Source organism: Vicugna pacos, chromosome 21 (assembly GCF_048564905.1).
Source record: "Vicugna pacos chromosome 21, VicPac4, whole genome shotgun sequence".
In the NCBI taxonomy this organism is placed as follows: domain Eukaryota; kingdom Metazoa; phylum Chordata; class Mammalia; order Artiodactyla; family Camelidae; genus Vicugna; species Vicugna pacos.
This window is the reverse complement of record NC_133007.1, coordinates 9,886,445-9,912,074: the sequence shown is the minus strand read 5'-3', so window position 1 is coordinate 9,912,074 and position 25,630 is coordinate 9,886,445. Positions and strand designations below refer to the sequence as shown.

The window sequence follows — 25,630 nt, the reverse complement described above, 5'->3', positions numbered from 1 at the left end:
CTATTGTCAATATAGTCTATTTCTTATTAGAATCGATAATGTACTATGAAGCAGTTAATTAGCTCTCAAACTGTTTAGGGGGTCTGTCACACACCAGACTGCAAGACTGGGAAGAGAGAATCATGCTATGTAACTTGTGAAGTTTTCCTTGGAGAGTTAGAGAACATGGATTAGGTGTTCCGTAAACAATTCTTGGTTAAATGGCTGGTATTTGCTCCTCGTCTCTCTGTCAAGAGAAAATTCCTAATTTAGACCAGACAGTAGTGACAATGAGGGAGGGATGGTTCCTGACCCTCCCTTTCACTCACAGTATGTTTTCAGCTCTAATCTGCATCGTGCCGTATCTGGTGCCCCCTCTTCCTGAAAAGACCAGCTGGACAGGGCAGACATACCACGCAGCCAGTGGAGTCCAGCTTGCGATCCGAGATGCAGCGAAAGTTCTTGCTGCAGCCCCCGTTGTCCTTGCTGCAGTCACGCACTGGTCCAAAGGAATCCAGGAGACCCTCCAGGCTGTCGAAGGAGGACGAGGTCATCAGCTCCTCTCTGGGGGGAGACACAGCAGGAGGAGTCAGGGGACAGCAGGTGCGACACGCAGCATCGTGTCCTCCACATTCCTGTCTGGCTGACCGGATCACGGCTCATTCTCTCTTACAAACACTGCAGATCAACCATGCTCTGAGCCTTGAAATAACAAATTACGGACATTCTCCATGTCTGGGAAGTAAGCCAAGGCTGTAACGCCTGGTCAAGGAAGGAGGTCTAAACTTGGGCAGGGAAATTAACATTTTATTGCCTGTCAGTCCTTAGGGGATGTGGGAAGTGCTTATGAACTTTAATTTTATGCGCCCTCTTGGTGCATGAGCCTTGGGGTGTGCAATATTGACCCAGATAGAGTAGATCCTGACACTGTGTCTGGGGAATCCGAAAGCAGCCTGCCAGTGTCTCTTTTCAGCTTGTCTTGATGCCCTTCCCAGCACCTCGGACCTTCAGGGAGTTTCCCACTCAGCCTTCCAAACCCAGTGGAGCCACAGCACCCGGAGGCTGGACTCACCTGACTTCCACAGCATCCTCCATCACTGTCATGTCTGTTTTACACTTCGCTGATGGGTTGATAGCCAGTTCGGCTGGTGGAATCACAAAGCTCTTGCTGAGGGGCAACCACATGCCCTCCCCAAGGGTGTAGGTGAATCTGTAGAGACACCCAACACCAGCTGGTCATGCTTGGGGGGGTGGGGGGTGACCACCCCGTTGGAGGACCTGGCGCCCTACCTCCAGCTGCCTCCTTCAGGAAGGAGAGCTTATTGCCATTTTATGGATGAGATGATTGAGTCTGAGGGAGACAGACAGGTCTGCCTCTGCTCACATGTCCAGACAGTTGGCGAACTGACAACATGGCCTCCACTTACCAGGTGTTAAAAGTGTCTTTGTGTCAAATCATAAAAAAATCGAGTTCCAGTTTCAGCTTCAGATTTGAAGCTGGGGGCTTCCCCTACCTTAAGTCGGCTATAATTGGAAGCATTTTAATTGAAGAGGCAGGCTGGCCTCCCACCATTCCCATCCCCCGTGCCGCACACCCACTGTGGTAGCGATGGTTTCTCTCTGTGCCTGGAGGAACCCACCAAGGAAAAGAAAGAAGAAAAGCTCCCTTTTGCTGGCTTCTGTGTGATGGGAGCAGCAATGATTGAAGCCAGGAGCCTCCAGGGAAGAGGGAAGAGGGACGAACAAGACAAGCCCAGATGTATTTTCCACACTCCTACCCACACCCTTAGCTCAGGGCGCTAACCCTCAGGAGGTGGGGAAGATTTTTTTTCCCCCTTACAACAAGGGCTAAAATGAATAAAAGAATCAATCAGCATTTCAAGGGAGAGCTTAAGGAACCATGAGAGATTATTTGTTTATTTATTCATTCATTTCATTTCAAAGGCATTCAAATGCTCTGTGTTCATAGTCAAAAATAGTCTACAGGATAAAAGCCAGTGTGGGTGGGATATCACGAGGCTGTGGCAGTCTGGTGTCCCCTTCCCACTTAATGTGGAGGGAAGAACAATGGAGAGAGATGTGTACAATTAAGCAGAACCCAGCACCAGCTCCATTAGCATGCTGGTCACAGAGCACCATTTCAGAATCCCGCTCCTTTTCCTCCCCTGACCCGCACACTCCCAGCTCCACTCCCTGGGTTGCCTGAGACGCTAGGAAACCAGACTGCTGATGTGAAATCTTTTATGGGAAATGTAGCCCTCTCCAGGATGCTGGCCACAGAGAATCCCTGCTGCCCGAGGCTCATGAGTTAGAAGCAACCAGGCCTCACGATTTTCATCCACTCCCTGAATGACAGACCTGGGTGGCAGAGCAGTTGAAAGAAGAGAAAGCAGGTGCCCAGGGGAGAGGCAAGACCACGGAGCAAGTGGGAGGCGGCCAGGATTTGGGACGTTTCTCTCCTATTCCCACCCTCCTCTTGGTCCCTTACTTCTCTTATCTGTGGGGCAAACCCCTGCCGTCAGCAGCACTGAAGTATCAGAGGTGCTTTTTGCTCTGAAGGAGGCACTCAACTCCCCCACCCCCAGGAGATGTGGGGAGTGAGGTCTGTGCAGGGAGGGGTCGGTACCAGGTGAAGGAAGCCCATTCCTAGGGAGACAGAAGAGAAACGTACCACTTCTCTCTTCTGTGAAGCAGCTGGCAGAATTGAAGGCGTGCTGGCTCCTTTACACACACACACACACACACACACACACACACACACACACACGTCATCAGACAAGATTAAGGAGCCAATTCAAGGCAAGTGATTGGCCTGTGGTGCCTGGAACCCCGGATTTAAGGACGAATGTGGGTTGAAGGCAACAACATGTAAGTGTTCATGTCCACTTTGCATTTTGACAGGGAGATTCTAATAGGCAGGCTGGGAGAGGGACACCGTGAATATTATATATAACATTGTTTCAAGGAGAAGATACACACATTTGAATGGCACTGGGAGGAGACAGTTCACTGGGACATAGAGGTGAGTTTTTGTTTTCTATTTTGGTTTGAACGTTACAAGGTTTATGTGGACGCAGAGCAACAAATCTGCGACCTGTAGCTTCTCGTGTTTGTAACAGGTTTTAGGAGATGACTGGCGGTTCTAGCATATTTCTTTTGGGACAGAGCAATCTGTGTCCATCCGTCTCATGGTTTTTCCTCCTCCCCAGCCGAAACTGTTCACTGGCACGCCAGACCCAGGGAGCACAGGTCGCCCTCCGGAGATGTCTCTCTTCAGCTTCTTCCCTCACCAGACCCTGCTTCAAACTTCGTGCTCCTGCAATGCAATCTGACTGCAGTTCCTCAAGTCATCCTAATTTTTGCACCTCTTTGTCTTTGCTCTTAATATTCCTTCTTCCTGAGTTTCCTTTCCTCTCTTCTTTGCTGGACTCCCACTCACTTTAAGACTCAGTTAAGGTCCCACCTCTTCCTGAAAGCCCCCTAGGGACTTCACGCCGTAAGGCTGAGTCAGGGTCTCCTCTGGGCATGTGCACATGGTCCTTTGTCACCCCTAAGATGCTGACTGGTACCCATCTTTCCGTGTGTCCATCACCACTCATAAGAATGTGCTCTCTTGGATGGCAGAAGACAGTTCTTTGCCATCCTTGTAGCCCCACTGTCTGATAGAATTTCTGACCCAAGAAGGTCTCTCCATAAATACTTACTGACTGATCAACAAGGAGACTTAGCTATGTTCTTCAGCTTGAATAGGCCACTAGGGAATAGAATCTCAGTTTTCCAACTTAAAGATACAAGTGGTGGTGAAGAGTATTCTTCATTTAAAACATGATATGGGTTAACCTCTGGGTTTGAATAAATTTAATGGTCAAGATCGATCTGGGTTTGATAGGATGGAGAACCTCCTAGGTGCACAGCAGCTTCTGAAACATGACATGATACCCAGCTAACAAGAAAACAGTGTAATCTTCAGTCTCTGGTGGGGTCAAGGTGAGATCCTGTACATGAAGCAAAGTCAGGTGTGGGTTGAAACTAGCCTTTATTGAGGCTTTATTGAGAATCCTCTAAAGGCAGGTGCTCTGCAGAGTCGCCACATTTATCCTCACAAAAGCCCTCTTCGGTTAATCATTTGGTCCCATTTTACCAAGTCATCAGCTAATACTTTAAGAAGTTTAGCACTCTCTCCAAGGTGACTTCTTAAGTGGGAAAGATGGGGGTTGGTCTGATTCTCAAGTGTTGCTCACAGCAACTTTCCAGCCCATGTTGGCTCATGCCTATAAAATTCTAAAGTTTTCTTTCATCTGAAAAAAATCTACTGAGCAACTCCAAAAACCAAATATAGAACAAACTGTCAGGGAAAAGCTGTGTCCTAAAATCTCATCTGTCCCTCATCCATGCGGATTTGGCAAGAACATCTTCAAAAAGCCACGGAAGAGAAGCTAGGTGAACATCTGGAATGCCTTCCCATGCTGGGCCTTCCTCGCAGGACAGCTGGTGACGGCCACCGTGGTGGATGGCTCAGCTGTGGCCTGAGTCCTGCACATGGCCCTGCTGAACTCGAGCTTGAAATTTCTGTCCAGAATCAAACACTCGCCAGAAAGCACTGGACAGAATAAACCTGTGCTCTCACTGTGGTTTGGCATGAAGTAGAATGTGGGGGAAATAAATGATAAATAGCTCTTAGTTTGGCATCTCCACCCTCTCCCAGAGCAAGCCGTTCTAGAATGAGGTATTATTCCAAGGGATACAGGTACACGCTTGGAGGGAAGGTCTCTGAGAGTGAAATGTGGTCTGTACTGACCCCTGCCACCGGAGGGTCTGGTGGAATGGAGTGACCTTAGCTACAGTGGAAAGGACATTGTCAGCACCAGGCTGAGTCTGGTGAGAAGATTCATTCTGGAGGTTCAGGCTTCCCTTGGACCCTTTGAATCAAGTTTGAACCTTCCTGGATTCTTTGGGATTGCAGATTACCAAGGTCAGGTTAGGTATCAAGGTTTCCTAATCTGGCTTCAAGTCCCCAGGAAATGCATAAAATTATCATCTACAGATATTTATTGAAGACCTACTATGTTCAAAGTTATGTTAGATTTTGAGTATTTAAAGCCATATAGGATGTTTCCCCTCCCCTGAAGAAGACAACCATGTTACTGAGAAGCAAATTGGCAAATTAAGAAGAAATATGAAATTAATAACTGACAAATAAATATTGCAATCAGTATTATATACACATTTGGAGAGGAAGGAGTCATTATGGATTGGTGCAATGGATTGGAGATGCTTTAGGCCAGTGTTTCTCAATCCCAGGTACAGATTAGAATTACCATGTGTTTTTAAGAGACACTCATGCCCTGGCCCCACCTCCTAGAACTTTTGAATTAGTCAGTTTTGCGCTAGGTAAGATCATTGCTCATTTTTAAAGCACACTGGGGATTCTCATGGTCAGCCATGGTTGGAGAACAGTTCTTGGATGAGACTGTAAATTCCCTGACATCAGGGACTACCTTAGTCACATTTGTTTGGTCATATCTGCAGCATCTAGAACAGTGCCTTGCAATAGTAGGTGCTCAATAGATGTTGAGTTTAGCTGAAACTCAGTCTACACCATGACAATGGGTAGTGTTTACAGCAGGGGGAGAAAATGCACAGAGGAAGTAAATGTGCAGAATGGGAGATGGTCAGGTTGCCAGGGCAGTGGGCCGGTCAGAAGGTAGATCTAAGAATGGAAGGTTCTACAGGAGAAGGGCAGCTTATTAAAAGGGAGTTTGCACATTGGCATTCAGTTGTGGAGAGATCTGAATGTCAGAATTTACATTTTATTCCATAGTCCAGGGAAATATGCAGTGGCTTGGAATTTATCAAGAGCCTAAGTCATAAGTGAACAGAAGAGCTAGTAAACAGTCATTAGCTTCTTGAAGATATTGCCATCACTGACCAGGTCATAGAAATCTCTAGGGTGGCCCCTGGCAGTTAGTTTACTGAGATCCCAGAGTGGTTTTGATGAAAGTTCTTAATACCTGAAATAAGGAGATCACGACCCAGGGTTTTCACTTGAGAGACTAGTTATTGTCATGTTAGGAACCAAAAGGGTTGGTCACTATTGATTAACCCATGGCTCCTGAGATAGTTGGCTGCATGGGTCAGACCACACAACGGGTCTCCTCTGCAGTGATTGCGTACCACATCCAGGTGGTAGCTAACAAGCTTGCAAAGAATAAGTGACTTTTTGGGGATGGAAACAGAGTTTTTGTGCAGGTTCTGCTCTAACAGCAATTTCATCAAAGCTCCTGTTTTTCAAAGAGTTAGTTGCTGACTTTTAAGGGAGAGGGAACTTATCGATGTTAATCAAACTCCACCAGGCTCTCCATCTGCCTTGTCTTTATCACTCTTCGAAGGTCCCGAAAGACCAGCAGTAGGAAAAAGGGAGAAGAAAAGTCAGCCAATGATAAATCATTGTTGGAAGGTTTAAATGCCCGAGTCATAGTCTAAGGAAGATAGCTGACATCTCTTGCAGCACAAATCCTCAAAAGCAGCCTGCGGCCAATACCATTAACAAGACCCAGCCGCCCCGGGAGGGACACTCAGGAGAGAAAAAGGGCAAGGAAAGGTTCCACTAGGGAATAGTTCTGTAGACCTGGAAGGGATTTGGAAAGGCAGCAGCAGAGAATAGGTGAGACTCAGTACACTGCAGGAGTGCAGTGAAAAGGAACTAAGTTTTCCATTTGCTCACTGTTCCTCCAATCCCGCCACACAGTAGCTTGATGCCTCCTTTGACATCAGGCACTGGGGCAGGACTATTTACTTCCTCTGTCAGAGGGCTTGCTCGTGAAGGGAGATGCATTCCTGTCGTATCACCAGCACAAGCACAATCTCTGGCACGTAGTGGGTATTCAGCAGATGCACGTTAATTGAAAGATAGACAGAATAAATGGAGGAGAAGATCTTGGCTTGGAAAGAAACTTGCATTCCAGCTAAGGGCTGGTGTGAATTAAACTTGAGGAAAACCCCATAGTTTATGGCTGGCACCCAAATTCTCCCTTTGCTTCTTCACTTTTCTAATATGTGCTATTCCCAGGTATGCAGGTAGACATTTGGGAGAGACTGGAAACACCCCATTTGATCAGGAGGTGGTAGATTGAAAAAAATAATACTGAGGTATAGTTAAGAAAGTGGAGAAGCAGAGGCGGGAGGGATTCATCTTGGACAACTTAAGGCTTTATGAGGAAGGTGCAAATTAGATGCAAGATGGGGAGGCAGAAACTGGCATCAGTTGCCTGTTCTGTGCTGGTTTCTGTGCCAGGGGCTTTCCCTGTATTATCTCATATATTCCTCTCAACAATAGAGCCAGGCATGTAATGAGCTCTGTTGAACAAATGTGGAAACTGGAGGCTCCGAGAGGTTGAGGTTTTGACTGGGGTTCATGCAGCAGGCAAGGAAGGAAGTCAGACCCCAACAGAATCTGTCTAGCCTCCACATCCTTCACGCTGCCGTGGCATGGACGGGGGGCAGGCACTCTTGTTACTAGGAGGGCAGAGTGGCTAAAAGTGTTTCCCATTTTATAATTTACCACCAGGAAAGAAAGTTCACTGAGAAGTAGGACACGAGGCTTGCAGATATATATCAGCCAGTCCCTAGACAACCACTTACCTGAATATTTTATCAGAAGGCTGTTCTCCCAAAACCAGGTCAAAGCCTCGCTGAAATATTGTGTAAGGCCAAGGCCTGAAAGGAGAAACGACATTCAATTAAAGTCAATCAGCAAATGCTCCCTGAATGTCCACTCTGTCAGGCAACATGCCAGGTTCTGGAGACCCAGAGACAAAGAGGACCCAGTCCCTGTCCTCAAGAATCCCACCAAAGGGAGCTCACAAGACCTGGAATACCATAGCCCAACCAAGAACAGGATCAACGCAAAACTCACAGACCCACTAGGAAAGTGGAACTTGAGAGACATGACAGTTTGGAACTACATACAGAATAAACCATAATGGTGTCATAGCCATAATTTATTGTCCTTCAGATGTAGATTTAACAGACACTTAGCTTTGCCTCACTGAAGGAAGAAGGGCAGTATGATTTCTCAGAAAAAGGAGGCCTCTGGAATCAGACAGTTCTGGGTTCAAACTCTGTACTGTTGTTGAGACAACTGTCTGCCTCGGGGCGAATTATTTGCCTTCCTGAGCCTAATTTCATCACTTGTGAAGATAAGGTTGCTAATAGCTGCTTCACAAACCATTGTGAAGATGAAGCAGACCTTGCAGGCCAAGGCAACAGCTCATACAGGGTCCTCAGCATGTCCTCTTTCTCTCAGAATGACATGAAGATTCTGGGTCTCTGACGGTTCCAGGTGGTTTCAACCACTATAATGTCACACAGTCAAACAGAATCTATTGAAATGGTATTTTAAAATAAGACTTAACTACCTATCTCTTTAGTGAGCATCTAGAAGTTATTGCATGAACTTAAAAGCAACAAAACTATTTCTTTTGAATAGTATATATCTTTTCACTAACCCAGAGGTCCAAGTCCCAAATTATTCACTCCCCCCAGCAGGGCTTAGCAGAGCCCAGCCGCGCTCTGGGGACTAGATATTGGGCACCCTGGGTGAACTGGGCTCTTGCTCTCAGGGAACGTACAGTCTCCATGCATAACCCCATTATACCAACCCCATAACCTAATTTAAGGTTGAGGATTTTACTGTAGACAAGCCTTTGGTTTTCAAGGACTACAAAAACTCAGGAGAATAAATCAACACGATTATTTGGGACTAAATCCAATACTAGGAATTAACCGAGTAGTTGTCAGCAAGGGCGGTGTCGCCCAACAGAGGGCATTTGGGGAAATTTAGGGCAAGTGCCCTTGAATGACACAGCGATTGGAGGACATTATTGGCATTTATGAGGCAGGGCTAGGGAGGCTAGAGGAGCGCAGTGCTCGGGCAGCTCTGTACCACCAAAAATCTCCCCACATCCTGCAAAATTTTTGAATGTTTTGTTACACATTTATGCAGGTAAAAGCCTGCTTATAATTATCTGAGCCTAGATGCTAACTCCATTTATATATAAGCACAAAGCAACGTGTATTGTTTTAATATAAGGTGCATTTTCTAGGTGCCTTACTATCATGGAAATTAAGGGAAGATTACACATTATCACTTCAAAATTTTTACCAAGAATTTGTTCATAATTTTGGAAAATCACATCACTGTCTGCAATGCTGTTTGTGGTCTTTGAATCACCAATACAGCACGTCTGCATCAGTCTAACCGCTCTTACCTGTGTCATGTATTACATATTACATTATGGTGAATCTACGTTAGATGCAAATGTCTGTCAACTTTATTATTTCTTCTATTGTACTATTGCAGAGAATTTTATACATTAAAATAGTTACTATGTTATAAATTATTTCTCATTTCTCTTAACCCTTGTTAAGGCACATATATACTTTTAAATTTTTCTATATATAGATTTTATTATATATGAATTTCATTTAAGGATTGTAATAGGGGCTAAAATTTATTTGTCATAAAATAGGGTGTTGGGTCCAGTGGGGTTGAGAACCACCAACTACCCAACCAGCTAACTAATCAAGTGTTCAGAAGAGTTGGTATTTGCAAGGGGAGGCCCATGGGACTGCAGAAAGGAGTGGCTGGAATGAATGCATTCATTTTTTATCGTCAAGATCTATAAACACTTTATTCCTGGAATTCAATTTAGAAAGACCCTGAGGCAACTGGACTTGGCTTCCAAAAGTACCCAAACACTGTACTATGAATAACCCCTGCATCAAATAAACAACCCATGTGTTCTTCGTGTTTGTTCTGATCATTGGAGGTGAACCCACAGAGTGGGGTTTGAATCTGACGCTGTTTTTCTGAACAGTGAATGGTGGCCTATGAGCAGCTAAAAAAATATGTATTATTTCAAGAGACAGTCTGAAAATCAGGAGAAAAAAATGTCCCATCTAATCTTAGACACCTAGAAAGGGCAATAAAAAGAGAAAGGAAACATGCAACTTAATCTCTCTTTTGGGCAAAATTACATTAAATTCACTATCAGTTTAATAATTTTAAATAACACACGTTTTGCCTTCAAGTCATCTCTAGTACTCAAAACGGGGACACTGTGTGATGAGAGTTCACTCTTGGCGTGGTTCCTAGGTTGTTTGAAAATATAATTTGAGGAGCCAAATTTTAGGGCTAGCGTTGATTCCAATGTGAACAATTAAATGCGTGGGATAACATAAATAAACTTGTATTCAAGCCACAGGTGACGAATCAAGGAGCCCGGAAGCACAGATTAAGCACATACTGGCCTGTTGCTAGGCCGTCAGGTCAAAGAGACCACCTGCCCTCAAGAGGCCTGAACGTTAAGAAGGGCAGCTCAGATGTGCGGCCTGGACCCGACGCTGCTCACACAGACACCGTGGGTAGGACATGGGCTCTGGAGCCAGCCCGCCTGTTTCGAATTCCAGCTCAGCTATCAGTCACTGTGTGACCTTGAGCAAGTCCCTTAACCATTCTGTGTCCCCATCGCCTCATCTGTGACATGAGGCTGAGGGTAATGATTTTATCTACCCGGCAAGGCTGTTACGAGGAGGAACCAGTTACCATGGTTAAAGTGTTCAGAACAGTGCCTGGCATTTAGTGAGCATCACACACACATTTGTTAAACACGTTAAATGTACTAGTTACCTGAACCCGACACAAATGCCCTGACAAGGAGCTCTCCAAATCCCTAACAAGGAAGAGGCGTCTCCCCCTACGCGCAAGCACAGGCGACACCAGGTTTTCACTCAGATTGCGAGTGTATTTGTGCTGGCTGCGGAGAAGGGAGTGATGCGCGTGGGGAGACCGGACGCCACCCCCAACTCCCAGCCGGGGACCACTTCACAGGGCAGTGACTCCACAGCACTGACGTGACACACGGAGAGAGGGGAAGTGCATGCTGGGAAACGAATGGCAAGAGAAGTCGGAGGGTTTGCAAACCGCTTCACCAAAGGGAGAAAAGAGAATTGACTTACTTCCTCCCCGCTAGTCGGGGATGCGCTGTCAGGGCGATGGGGATTCTTATTTGATTTGTTTAGCAAATATGTACGGAGGGCCTATGGTGTCTGAACTGTGAGACTCGGCAACGGGAGGTGGGATAAAGGGGCTCTTGTGCTCAAAGGAATCTGTGGTCTTTCTGAAGAAACACACGTGTGCCCAGACGAGTAGCAGAGAAGGAGTAAAAGGGGGTAGGGATGGGACGATGGCGATGAGCTAAGTGGGCGTGGCGGCAGCAGACCCTCACTCTGGGCACCACGCCGGGAGGGCCGGATGCTGGCAGCGCAGGGGAGGGCAGCAGAGGGGGCTCGATGCACGTGCGTGGAGAGGCCACGAGGGGCCACCTAGGAAAAGGCGGGGGCAAAGTGATGAAGAGCTGGACCTAAAAGGGCCCCAGACACTTTGGAGCTGAGTTACCGGAGGACCGTTGGAGGAGGCCTCTGCATTCAGGCTTTCTGGATGTGAGTAACAGTAAGAAAGCTGAACCGGCCTCACCGGAAGGAGGACCATCACTGGCTCAGATGGCAGCTGCCTTGGGGATGCCTGGCGACAGGGTCTAGAGGAAATCGCCCCTCTCCTCTTTTTGCTGTTTCTCACTCTATAGGCGCTGTTCTTTCACGAGGCTCCTGCACACAGTGGAGACTTGGCTCCCCGCAGCTCCAGCTCATGTCTTCACAGGCTCAGACCACAGAGAGACACTCCCCCTCTTCGTTAGGGAAAAATAATCTGTGAAAGAGCTGTGTGACATAGCCTGGATCAGCTGAGCCACCTGGACCCGTTTCTGGGGCCAGGGAAGCAGAGGCATCTAAGCAGATGCAACTCCCGTGTGGTTTTCAGGGCTGGAGCTGGGAGGAGGGTGACTGTCAAACAAAACAATAATTTCCACCTGACTTCCCATCTGCCTGTGGGGGCAAGAGCGTGACCTCCATCCGGAGTGGATGGCATCACTAAACCAACTGTGCCAATGTTGGTTCTGTGAAAAGAGCGCCCTTCAAGAAGCCCGAGGATCGTGTCAGGCCGGGTGTGGGGCAGGAGGCCGAGCACCGCAGCTGGAAGGATACCTTAGTCTTTCGACTCCAGCTTAGGTAACGTGGCCTCAAATATTCTCTATCCTGCGTTGGGCAACCCAGTCGCATCTTCTTAGTTTAGGAAAATTAGCAGAATCAGAAGTCAGAATAGAGCTTGTTTGTTTGTTTGTTTGTTTGTTAATATCCTCATTCTGATGAATCAAGACCCTGAAGATTGTCTCCCGAGCAGGCAGCTACAGATGGCCTAGATTCACAGGCATCACGGGCCAGCACAGGAACCATCTGGGATCCATTGCCTTGAGCAAGAACATAATCTGTGCCACAGAGGAGCCCCGTTGTAATGGAAGCACGGTAAGCAGTCAGCAGGACACGCATGCAAACTGTGTACGTGGAGAACTGTCAGTGAACTCTTATCTGCCTTTTCTCTTCCGCCCCTGTCTCACACAATACCCCTAGTTCATGCGGTCTCCCTTAAGCACCGGCGATTTCTAAGCTTTTGGTTTCTCTCCTCGACTCTTGCTCTCCCAAGACACATCCGCCGTCACAGAGTGTTTTACTTTAGTCCTTGGGTTAGGCCAGAAGTTGGTTGTGGCCTTGACTGGACTTGATTTGACTGGCTGCTTGGGCGTTCCTTCCACTATGCAACCAAGAGAGCCAAGTGAGTGAGTGAATCCCTGCACGGCCAGCCTGATGGATTGGTTCCTTCACAGTGGCTCTCCCAGGGCAGAAAGGGACCACATCTGTGCTGCACAAGAGCATTTTAGATGCTGCTTTTTGATTAAATGCTACTCCTAGCTTTCCACCTAACCATGGCACCTGGTAAGGGAACTCAGGAATTTGAGGTCAGCATGTCTGGTGAGGGGCTTCCTGGTGGAGAACTTAAGACTTAGCACCTGGGGGTGAGGGAGGAAGATGAGATGGAAGGAAGGTAGGAAGGTAGGAAGGTAGGAAGGTAGGAAGGTAGGAAGGAAGGAAAAGAAAGAAAGAAAGAAAGAAAGAAAGAAAGAAAGAAAGAAAGAAAGAAAGAAAGAAAGAAAGAAAGAAAGAAAGAAAGAAAGAGGAGGGAGGGAGGGAGGAAGGAAGAAAGGAAGGAAGGAAGGAAAAGAGAAAGAAAGAAAGAAAAAGAAAAAGAAAGAGAGAGAGAAAGAGAGAAAGAAAGAAAGAAAGAAAGAGGAAGGAAGGAGGGAGGGAAGGCAGGAAGGAAGGAAGGGAGAAAGAAAGAAAATGGTGGTGGAGACAGTGAGAGAGACACGCATGTACGTGTGTATGTGCAGACACAGTTCAGTGGAGAGAGAGAATGTTTCAGCTGGAGACGATAATGAAAAAGGCATTTCATGATGAGCTTTTAAACACTAGGAGCTGCTTTTGAACTCATGTATTCTTCAACCTATCGCTGAAGAGGTCATTTTACAAATGAAAATAACTTGTCTGTCGTTAAGCGAAAGCACACCCTTTTAAGCTTGCCTCTGGCCCACGTTAGGCCAAATTTCTGGCAGACCCTGGTTTCCAGAGCTCCCCCTGCGCTGTTCACAACACTTTGGGGTCCTGGTACAGGAAGTCATATCCATACACTACGTGAGAGCTTTTGAGCAAATGTTCCTTTTCTTAACTAGGTAAATGCATTTGCAAGGAGGCAGCGGAGAGACAAACAGGGAGTAGAGGTTCATTTAAAAAAATAATAATAATAACAAACTTCTGGAAAAAGGTAGTTTGTGAGCTACATAGAGCCAGGAGCCAGACTGAGTAGGTTTAAAATGTGGCGAGATATAGAGGAGAAAGATAAAGACGAAACTGGTAAAAATAAGTTTTCCAGCTATGCAGTTGGCTGAAACGTCCCACACCTCAATTTACCGTAAGGATGAGATGAGGAGATGACTGTGTGCCGCTGTCTTCACAATCAGCACCAGTGCTGGGAGGAATGAGAATGGGAATGGCGGGTCGTTAGGTTATCTGGTAAACTTGTGGCTTTAGCAGCAGTTAAATAATAAAGATAATGTTGCCCAATGTTTCTAAAAGATGCTTTAGGGCCTCAGGGCCTTTGCAGATGTTGCTTTACCTGGACTTTCCTCCCCTCTCATTTACTTGGATAACTTACACTACTTTTAAGTCAAACTAGAACTTCCCTAACATTCCAAGACTAGGTTACATCTCTTTGTTACATAAAGCACCCTGCACTCTCCTTTACAGCACCTGTAAGTATAATGTAAATATTACATGTTTAGTTAATATGTTCCCCTCATCAGGTATGAAGGACCCTGTCATCATCTCTGCTCTGTCCTCACTGTCCAGCGTAGAACCATCACATAGTAGGTGCTCAGGGAAGAACTAGACCCCATCACAAATGAGGCTGAGGGTGGGACAGCTCTGGGTTTGCGTCTTTGCTGAAGCAGTCCGCTGTCAGGTAAGTCCATTAATTTCTCTCAGCCTCAGTACCTTCAACTATAAAATGTGGATAAAATCGTACCTAGAGTTGTCAACTGAGCATATATGTACTTGGCCCCGTGCCTGCCAAACAGGACAAACTCAGCAAACGTTATTGTTCATTATAATTAACATTCCCATGCAGTGAATAGAAAACACATTTCTAACATTAAATTTCAAAAATAAATCACGACATGGTATATTTTACAAACTCATGTTATCTTTAAGCATATAAATCTCATGTAAAAGATTAAATATTGATGTGATTTGATTCATTATTTAATGTCTATTAATAGGTAAACAAATTCATTTGGAAGTTTTTATGCAGAAAAATATATTTGTCAGTAACTAGCATAGCAGCCAGGACTGTGATTCTCTGGAGCCAGACTGAGCAGGTTTAAAACCTGGCTCTACCGCTGATTAACTCTGTCCTTGGTCAAGGTCATTAACTCCTGCCATCAGACTAGCCTGTCCACGTCCTCCTTGTGCTCTGGTTGTGCAAACACCACATCACCCTCATCTTCCCTCCACAGTTCAGAGCCTGGCTCGCTGTCCTCTTCAATAATTTTTGGTGACTTCAGCAGCCCCTAAAATAAGCCTTTCAATTCTCAAACCACCCAGCACCTTGACTTTTCTCCTCAGTGATCCCGCCCCTGACCCTTCCTCCCACAGTCATAGCCTAGATTACCAATATCTGCAACCCTTCCTTGGTCATAACTTCAAGAATCCAATATCTGGCGAGCACCTCCTACCCTCCAAGTTCATTCCTCCTAAAGCCACAGAATATTTTCTAGCCTCCTGAGACTTAAAATCCATTCATCCAACCACCCTTTTATTGACCCTCACCCACCTCACATGCTCGTTTTCCTCTTCACTCAAATTAAATTCTGTGATCCATTATTGTAATCACCCTTTCACGTAACCTCAACTCTCTCGCCCCTCCACTGCTTCATCCTACCCATCGAAACACTCCAACACTGGTTAATCTCAATGACCCTGTGGCTCCACTTCTGGGTTTGCACAAATGAGTGCAGCTGGCAACCACAGTGATTGGTCTTGCCTTAAATCCTACACCACCGATCTCAAGTGGGCTCCGAATACTGCCTACTGATCAAACTACATCTTCCTCATCTGTTCACTCTCCCACTCTCAAGATCATTATTTCATACCTTCTCCTTTCTCCTCAAACCTCCAACACCTCCTCCCCCATCCTTGCCCGCAGCTAATGATCCACTTCCTACATAACTGAGAAAACAGAGGCGATCAGATTAAAAGCTTTCCCCACTACATCCACCCACCTGCCTCCCTGTGTGCCCATCACTTGGCCCTCCTTCCTTCTAGGAAAGGCATGAACAGTCTGCGTTCCTGTCTTGAACGCTGCCATCCCAACTCCCTCTTTGACATCCATCTATAGGCAATGGGATATAAGGGAAGGAGCCCTAGATGGAAGTTACAAGTCCAAACCCCCTTCTGCTATTATGACCTCAAGCAAATAAGACTGTCCTAGACCCTCAATTTCTTCACACTTAGAATGGGAATCACGAGATACAGCACACTCTATGCAAATTTTACATTGGTGACCAAAATGTGTACAAATAAATTTTAGATCCTTAATAGTCTTTGATTTTTCATCTTTTAATCCACTTTTTTTTTTGCAGTTTTCATTTGATATTTTCTGAACGTGTGTCTGAATGTGCTTAACATAAGTAATCGCATTTAAAGATAGAACAGTGAAAAACTGACATAATCCCTGGCTTCCTGGGGCTTAGTTTTCTCATCTATAAAATGGGACAATAATAGTACCCACCTCACCAACTGTACAGGATTAAATGATGTGATATGTGCAAATAACTTATAATCATCTTGGATATAGTAAGTTCTGAATACATTTAGCTGTTATTATTCACATATTATTTGGAATGCTGATTCTAAATGTTGAAAAGGGTTTTGCCTGAAGAAATTTTAAAAGTGGACAAAATGATTTTGAAAATGACAATAACAAATGTTGCGACTTTCCTCCCCAATTTTGGCATTCAAGGCTACAACCTTGCCCCAAAAAGTGGTAATGAAGACAAATAGACACATTATGATGGTTAATTTCATGTGTCAACTTGATTGAGCCACAGGGTGCCTAAATATTTGGTCAGACGTAATTCTGGGTGTTTCTATGAAGGTGTTTGAATGAGATTAACATTTAAATTGGCAGACTTGAGTTAAGCAGATTGCCCTCCCTAATGTGGGTGGGCCTCACCCCATCAGCCGAAGGCCTGACTAGAATTAGAAGGTTCACCCTCCCTGAGTAAGAGAGAATTCTTCCATCCTGATGGCCTTCAAATGGAGATATCTGTTTTTTTTTCTGCCTTTGGACTCAAACTGCAGTTTTGACTTTTCTTGGGTCTTGAGCCTGCTGGCCTTCAAACTGGAACCACATCATCAATTCTCCTGGGTCTGAGACCTTTGGACTCACACTGGAACTACACTATTGGGTCTCCTGGGTCTCCAGCTTGCAGACTTGCAGATGTTGGGACTTGTCAGCCTCCATAATCGGATGAGCCAGTTCCTTATAATAAACCTTTCTATATATTCTACATCCTATGGGTTTTGTTTCCCTGTAGAATGCTGTCTAAAACACCCATATACACACATGCACAGACAGAAATACAGAATTCACACTTAACCTTCCTGTCAACACAAAGAGCATCAGAGAATTAGAGCAGTGAGGACACACGGGCTTGGACCCTTAGTCATGCAGGAGATATTATTACCTGGACCCCATCACTGGCTTTATGGGGAGAAAGGATAAACACCTGCTTCAGCACACTCAGGGGGCATCACAGAAACACAGTCCATCTGTCCTCAGATGGGGAAAGCTGGCCCAGAGACTTGCAGTTCCCTGTGTATTCTGGGATCAAGGATTATATAAACAAAAAGAAGAAATTCTGACTGGGCCAGAAAAAGCTGGTAACAGTAGCTGCCATTTATTGAATGTTAACTACATGTCAGGCAGGTGCATGCTCAGTGCCGAAAACATCAGCACATCCTTTCGCTACCACCTGGAGAGCCGTCCAGCTGTACAGTTATTATCCCCACGTTGCAAAGGTAAACAAAGGTTCAGCATGGTTAAGAGCGCTGTCTGAGGTCACTGAGCCAGCAAGGGCACAGTGAGTGTCGTCATGGACCACATCGCCTGTTCTTTGTCCTACACCTTGCCTCCTCTTCTCACCGTCATGGGCACAGAGCTGCTAGAGAAAATGTGCAAAAACAGCATCTGATCTACAGATGAGGATGCTGCCTGGGTGCTGGCCTGGCTTGCTCACCGCTGGCCTCCAGGGGCAGGGCGGTGGGTGGGGGAAATGTTATGTACAGTACAGGAGAATTATCTGCTCCCTTGCCAGTGTTTTCATAGGGCACTTCTGTACTACACCACGTGGTGGCAAAGTCACCTGTTCATCTGTCTCCCTCTTTTCATATTCTTGCATTGATATCTAGCAGAATGGTTCTCGGGCTTCAGGGTACATCAGATTCACACCACGTATGAGCAGAATGGTTCTCAAACTTCAGTTGCTCTCATCCACATAACTAAGGTGGAGCCAAGCATCAGTATTCTTTAGGGTTAAGAGGCTGATTCTAAAGCACACAGTAGGTGGAGAATCATCAGCCTGACATACATCCACTCACACTCTCAATCTTTACCAATGAATTTGGTCTTCTATACAAGAAGATCCCCATAAAAATGGAAATTACAATCCAGCCTAAAAATTCACTGGAACCCTGAATAGTAATGAGGGATGAAGCATGTTGAGTTCTTTCCTGTCCCCTTTATCGATGAATTAAGAGATCCCAAATCTCATTTTATCTATACAAGATACACATTTGGGTTTTTTTAAGTTGTCAGTCATTTTTATTTTAGTGGATCAACATTTTCATTAAGACAGTATTAAAAGAATTGAGATGTTCATAAATGTGCCCACAGGTAGAGATGCAGCCCCGCACAACACACACACACACACACACACACACACACACACACACACACACATACAAGGGTCTGTGTACGTGCCACGGCAGACACCTCTGGCTCTCAGTAGTTCACCTAAATCACCCCAGAAAGGCCCCCCCATGGCTCAGATGTTCTGTGTAGGCTCCGTGGAGTCAAGTCTGAGATCTGCATTTGAGTCCCTTGCCAGCTCTGTGAAACTGACTATTGATTTAACCTTTCCAAGCCACTCTTTCTTCTTCTGTAAAGTGGTGACAATAATAACTGCCTGTTCCTCACAGGGCTGTAGAAGAGCCAATGAACGAACAAACACAATTCCAGTACAATGACTGAAGCACAGTTGCTACTTTCTACATATAGGTGTCCTTTCCCCATTTTCCTCTGGGCTCTGCATCTAAAGACCCAGCTGATTTCTGCGCTGGGCTATGGAAGCCGGGACCTCAGGTTCAGTCCTCCCAAAAGCCTCTCAGGCTCACTCACTCCTGTCCCTTGGGCAAAACCTGCACCAGGTATCCCTGGACACCCATCTTTGCTCACAAGTGACCAGGATACGAGCTGAGTGATGGATCTGTGCAAATCCATCCTTGTACAAGAAACACAGCTCAACACCTGTTCACTGCTGAGTGTGACCTCCCCACACAAAGGAGGGTGCAAACCTGGGACTCCCTCTTCCCCCAAGACGCACACATTCAATTTCCGCAAGAAGGCAGGAGAGTGAACAGCACCAACACGAGAAGAGAGTGAAAGGTAAGAGGCAGAGGATGTGCTGGAGAAGAGACAGCTTCCTACATTTCTGTGATCTTCTGTGAGGGGAAAACTGACAACGTAAATAACCTAGGGGACAATCACAGTAGCGCCAAGGACTGTAGTTAGTATGAGTCTAGAGCTGTTACTCTTTCCCCAAAGTCCTTTCCTATCTACTAATTTGTTTCAATTCAACATGTTATTTAGCAAGTTTCATTATTAATTCAGTCCCTCATTCACTCATTTATTTATCTACTTGAAAAATATTAATTAACCAGTTGCATTGCTAAACACTGTCAAGGGACACAGAAATGATTCATACACGTTCTCTGTCATCAAGGACTTCATTAAGTGACTCATTCCTTGAGCGCTTATTCTACACCTCTGATGAGCCAGACGCAGTGGAGAGCGCGGGGACCACGGAAGAAAGCCTGGGTCCCCGCCCGGGTTCATGGCCTTTTGGCATGAGAATGACGAGAAAACAATCCGTGGCATTTGGTTTGTCGATTTTTATAATTAAGCAAGTAAAAACCATTATTGATTGTACATTTACTAGTTGGTGATGAGCCAAGTGCTTGATGTTTATTATTGCACTTAATTCTCATCCAGACCCTGAGGCATGAGCATGATGGTATTAGTCTTTAATAGATGGGGAGAGTGGGGCTTAGGACAGTTAAATAACATTCACTGAAGTCTCCCAGCTAATGCGGGGCAGAGCCCAGGCTCAAGCCCAGCGCTCCCAGACGCCAAAGCCCTCGCAGCGACCTCGAGAACATCACCCTCCCTGGTGCTTCGGAGAACAAAGGGGAGTCACCGAGCTGCACGGGCTGGAAGGGCTAATGAGATGAGGAGGCATCCGCACTCCCACGGGGAAATCAGGAAGTAGGGGGGGAAGGGCTGAGTTTTACCTGCAAGCATCTGGCCAGAGGTGGCGCTAGACAAACGGGGCTGGCATTTAAAAGAGAGGCAAGGACAGAGAGAATCAGAGTGGAAATAGAGGCCGTGGCAGGAGAAGAGAGAGTAATAACAGGGCACTGACCAATCCTTTACTGACCCCGTTTATCTGTTTCCTAGGTAAGCTCACTGAGGCTCTGACAGGTTACACAGCCAAAAACGACACAGAAGAGAGGTGGCATAAGATCATTCATTCATTCATTCATCCATTTATTCAGCAAATACGTATTCAGCGGCCAGCACGGGACGGATTCTGTGTTCTGGGGATACAGAGGTGAACAAAAGCAAAGATGGTGGGGTTCTGCTTCATGAGTTTACACCAACGAATCACAGTTGATGTGAGCACTCTGAAGAAAGGAATGTGGTCCTTGAGTGTGTACAGTCAAGGGGAGCCTGTCTGAGAAGGTGAGGGTTAAGCCTTAGTCGAGGAGATCTTCACAGACAAATCAGGTCCTGTCACTCCCATCCTTTAAACTCCTGTCCTGACCCTCAAAGCCCCCAGCATGGCCTAGCCCCCCCTCTTCTTCACCAACCTCACCCACAGCCTCTCTCTCCCTGCTTACTGCGCCAGACTCATGGTGTCTGGCCGTTCCCAGTAGAGGCCGGGCTTTTTGCTGCCCCAGGACCATCCAGAATGTGCCAGCCCTAAAAAGCCTTACGCCTCATCCCGATCTGGCTGGTACCTCCTCATGTGTCCGTTTCAGCTGAAACACAGCCGCACAGACCTCAGATTTCAAGTCACCCCGCTCCTCCCCTCACTTTAGCCACTCCCGGCTAGCCCTCTACTTTCCCTCACAGTACTTTTCACAGCCTGTGACGGGTTTGTTTTCTTGTTTGTTCTAGTGGCCCCCTCACCAGAGCGTTTATCCCCCGTGGGCAGGAGCCCTGAGAGTCCTCTCCTCACGGTATCTGCAGCTCTGAGCAGAACCCTACACACAGTATACTCTCATGGGAAAAAAAAACATTTAATGAATGATTTTGGTGACTATAAATAAGCAGACGCGTGTGTGGTCTGTGTGTGTAAAAGATGAAGAGAGGAAGAAGAGAGAGAGAGATGGTCAAGCTGGGTTTGAAGTTTCAGCGTCATAATTAAAACACCAGCATCAACCGTCTCCACTAAGAAATTAACTGACAATAAAAGCAGAGCCAAAATATGTAGGTATTTGCCTTTAAGAAATTTAAGTGGGGAAAGTAAATGAGAAAAATTATAGGAGAGGTGATAGAGTCAAGCGATCGTCTGACATTTGAATAAGGGATAGGAGGCGTCTGGGTGTAAAAGCAGATGCAAGAAATTGTTGGCTGGGGAGCAGGGCTGCCTAGAAAATAATCAGAGCTGGAATGACAAATTAAGGTGGAGAGTTTAGCTTTGGCACCGAGATCGACACAGCCACTTCAAAGACAGGCGTGAGAGGAGGTAAAGATGAGGAGAGAGCGAGTCAGCTGGAAGGAAGGAAAGGGAGCCTGTGTCACACGGCTTTGACTTTGCCGTTAGATCCGAGGTCATGGGCTGAGAGCCAGGGGCCCGCACAGAACAGGGTGCTTGAGCAGAGTGGAAAGGTTTTCGGCCCATGACAAGAGGTGGACAAGGAGACTGGGAGGCTGCTGTGGGTCCCTGGTTGGAATTACAGAAAGCAGACCCGTGAGCAAGCCCCTGTGGGGTTCTCCCTAGCTCTAGGAAGCCCCAGGGCAGCAGAGAAGCAAACAGAAAGCTCTTATGAAGGTTGGAATGGGCCAGCGCAGGGGTGGCAGAAAATAAAAAGGATTTGGGGGTGACTGTGAGTGTATTTTTATGAATGGATTTGCATGGGGTCTAGGCTGGCTGGAGAGGTAATAATGCCAAGAAAAGGGCAACACATTTGATGACACTGAAAAATGAAGTCAAAGAGTAGAGTCTTTGGGAGGCTGAAGTGGGGCAAAGAGAAGCTGGGAGATCTAATGGTGGGACGCTTTTAAACTGTAATGCCACCAAGGGGTGGCCTTGCTGGTAATCACCTAAACTAGAGAAGAATCAGAAGATACTGATAAACTGAGACGTCTGTTAGAAGGACAACTAACGTGTATGTTCCTTTGTCCATGCAGGCAGCAAACAATTACAAAGGGTTTATTATGTGTCAGACACCACACTCATCACTGGGGAAATAAAGTCAAGTGAAACACAGCCCCTCTCCTCGAGTACCTATGGTCTAATGAAAGAACTGGATCAATCAATGGACTAAGGCCATAGCTGGTGACACGGATGGAATTGTGTCCCCAAAATAGTTATGTTAAAGTCCTTCTTGTAATAACCGCTAACGAAAAAGAATATGGAAAGGAATATACGTGTGTATGTGTAGGACTGATGCATTATGCTGTACACCAGAAATTGACACAACATTATAAGCTGACTAGACTTCAACTAAAAAGAATCTAAAAAGTAGTACTGTTAAGGTCCTATTCATCCATGTCTCAGAATGTGATCTTATTTGCGGATGTAATTAGTTAACATGGGGTCCTTATGGAGTGAAGCAGGTCCCTACTGCAACCGTGACAGGTGTTTTTAATAAGATGACGACCATGTGAAGACAGACATGCAGAGGGAACACTGTATAAAAAGAGAGGCAGAGATTGGAGTGATGCAGTTGCAAGTCGAGGACCATCTGGGGCTACCAGGAGCTGGGAGAGGCAAGGAAGGAATGTTCAGACAGAGCACGGCCCTGCCGAGACCCCAGTTTCGGACTTCTGGCCTCTGGAACTATGACTCAAGACACTTCTGCTGCTGGGAGCCACCCGGCTTGTATGGCAGCCCTAGAAAACACACACGCTTGGGAAAATGAACTCAAAAGAGAGCTAACTGCGGGGTTATGGACCCACAGAGGGAAGGTATCTATACTGGGGGCCAAAGAACAGTTTGCAGAAAAAGCAGAAGGAACCCGATTTTGAAAGATCAATATGAATTGATTTGACAAAGATGTGGGGAAATGCAGTCCACAGAGGAAAGTCCTGCCTTTAGCCATGGAGATGAGCACGGCAGGTGGGTCTGTCCTCCTGGAGCCCGGTGGCCCTGAGACCAGCACTGGAGATGAGGCCAGAGGTCAGGGCAAAGCAGAGCCCGAGAGAAAAGGCTGTGTGCACCAATAGAGGAATTTGGAATTTTGTCCTGAAAGGTAATGGAGAGCTACTGCAGGAATGCAAACCACGGAGGCAAGAAGGGTGGTTAGCGGCTCAGAGAGTTTCCCTGTGAGAGACAAGAAGGACTGGGATGAAGGGAGCAGTCAGAGGAGAAGGGCCAGTTCTGGGTGAGATGAAGAAAGCAGAAATGAACAGAACATGGTGATTGACTGGATGAGGGTGACGAAAAGAGAGGACGTCAGAGTGAAACCCAGATTTCTGGCTTGAGCAGCCAGGTGGTGGCGGCTCCGTTCTGGGACGGCTAAAGGAGGAAAAAGTTAAAATTAGGAGTTCAGTTTTGGGTATACTGACTTTGAATTGTTTAAAATGGGTAGGAATACGGTCACCAGAGGCGAGAAAGTGATCTGTCCTCTTTTGTTCTACCAAATAAATCGATTCTTCTTGTTTGTTTTTTGTTGTTGTTGTGGGGGGAGGCAATTAGGTTTATTTATTTGCTTACTTATTTTGATGGAGGTGCTGGGGATTGAACCCAGGACTTTGTGCATGCTAAGCATGTGCTCTACCACTGATCTATACCCTCCCCCCTAAATCGATCTTGAGAATTAGAAAGTTAGGAGGCAACTGGAAGCTGAGGTCAGCAGAAAGATGGAAGGGGCCTGAGGACCCAGAAATTCAATTACAGTTGACTCTGAACAGTGGGTGTTAGGGGCTCTGACGTCCTGCAGTGGGAAATCCACATAAAGCTTACAGCCAGCCCTCTGTACCCGCGGTTCTGCCTTGTGCAGTACTGTGGTAGTCACCACTTAAAAACAAAATCCGCGTATAAACGGATCCGCGCAGTTCAAACCCGTGTTGTTCAAGGGTCCACTGAAGCAGAGGGGCTTTTACAACTACACGTGCCCCAAAGCTTCCAGTTGCAACAGAAGTGTGAGGCAGTGTCTGTGCAAATTTCCTTCTCCAAGGGGGCTGGCCAATGCACAGAAATGTCCTGTGAGTTATGTAGGGCTGGTTATTAAATGATTTCTGTGGAGAACTAGGAGGAAGACAGAGAACAAGATTCCAAAATCATGGCTCTACCAGCCACATCTATTTGGGGAAGTCCCGAGGGCATGCAAACCAAGGGCAGATCTGTCGGGACGAACACTTCAACCGTTCCCTTCAGGGACTGCTGACCAGCCTGCACCTAGTGCAACAGTTGCTCTCAACCTTCAGTGCACATCATTATCCCCTGGGAGGCTCACCCCAATGAGGACTGCTGGGCGCCCCCTCAGAGTCGCCAAGTCAGTAGGTCTTGGGTGAGCTGGAGAACGTGTGTTTCTAACAAGTTCTCAGGTCATTCTGATGTGGCTGGTGTGGGACTCACACCCTGAGACATTGTACTAGTGGTGGTAACCCTCACTGGCCATTAGAATCACCTGGGGGCTTTTAAATTATACAAATGCCAGGTTCAACCCCCAGAGATGTCTGATTTCATGGGTTTGACATGGGGCATGACCATGGAAATGTTTTAATACACTCAGTGAGGTTCTAATGTGTAGCCTGGGAAGAAAATGATGTCTTGCTTTGTGCCTGGCACAGAGACAGACACTGGGGCACACGGAGTAAGACGACCTGGCCCGGGTCATAGGAGTTCATGGTCAGGAGGAAGAAGAGCGCGCGCGTGTGTGTGTGTGTGTGTGTGTGTAAATAGTTATGCAAGTGTATATATATGCATATAGTTATGGACTACAAGAGAGGTGAGTCATAGAGGTTTGTAAAAGTACAGAGCAGAGCTGAGGGGAAGCAGAGGAAAGCCACAGAGCTGATGACTGACGTGGGATTTGGAAAGGAAGACTGGAAGAGAGAAGGGGTTTGACTCTGCAGGTTGGCTACTGAGGAGGTGGAGGCAGTGGTGTTGCTAACGTTGCTGTGGGCGATGCAGATCGATGATGCCCGAGAGGATGCTCCAGTCCAGGAAGCTGAGAGAGCCTAAGAATGTGGTTTGTTTGGATAATGCAAGTGGCTCAGCGTGGCAGATGCACCAGGACCATGGAAGTGAGAGCCTGGGATGAGGCTGGTCAGGCTGGTGGGTGGCAGGTCAGGGAGCGGCACGCACGCCAGGCGGAGGCTCCAGGCCATCGGGGGTCACGGGAGCGCCGGAAGTTCTCCCTGCAGTGGCCCCGGCTTCCCCACTGGGCTCCCTTACCGGCCTCACAATCATAGCCTCCCACCGAAAATCCTGACAACTTTCTTGTTATTTTTCGTGTAAAAGACAGATAGGAAAAAGCAATTCAGTGCCTCGGTCTTGTTAACCTTGCAGTAGATTTCAATCCCCTTTACTTATTTATGGACCTATGTTTCCCAAGTGTTCCTTTTCCC

The 25,630-nt window shown here is 46.5% G+C and overlaps 1 protein-coding gene across 2 annotated transcripts in view; it reads right to left on the bottom strand.

Annotated features, from left to right (window-relative positions):
* Positions 1-25,630, bottom strand: part of ASTN1 (astrotactin 1) — a 293,273-nt gene that overhangs the window by 91,859 nt on the left and 175,784 nt on the right. For both annotated transcript variants that reach the window (XR_012062696.1, XM_072946060.1), the window contains exons 9-11: positions 7,621-7,695; positions 1,052-1,189; positions 393-543 (exon numbers count right to left, since the gene is read on the bottom strand). Coding sequence is in view for 1 of the 2 variants with exons in the window: in XM_072946060.1 (XP_072802161.1) it covers positions 393-543; positions 1,052-1,189; positions 7,621-7,695 (364 nt within the window). In the remaining variant the exon portion in view is untranslated. The remainder of the gene's footprint in view (positions 1-392; positions 544-1,051; positions 1,190-7,620; positions 7,696-25,630) is intronic.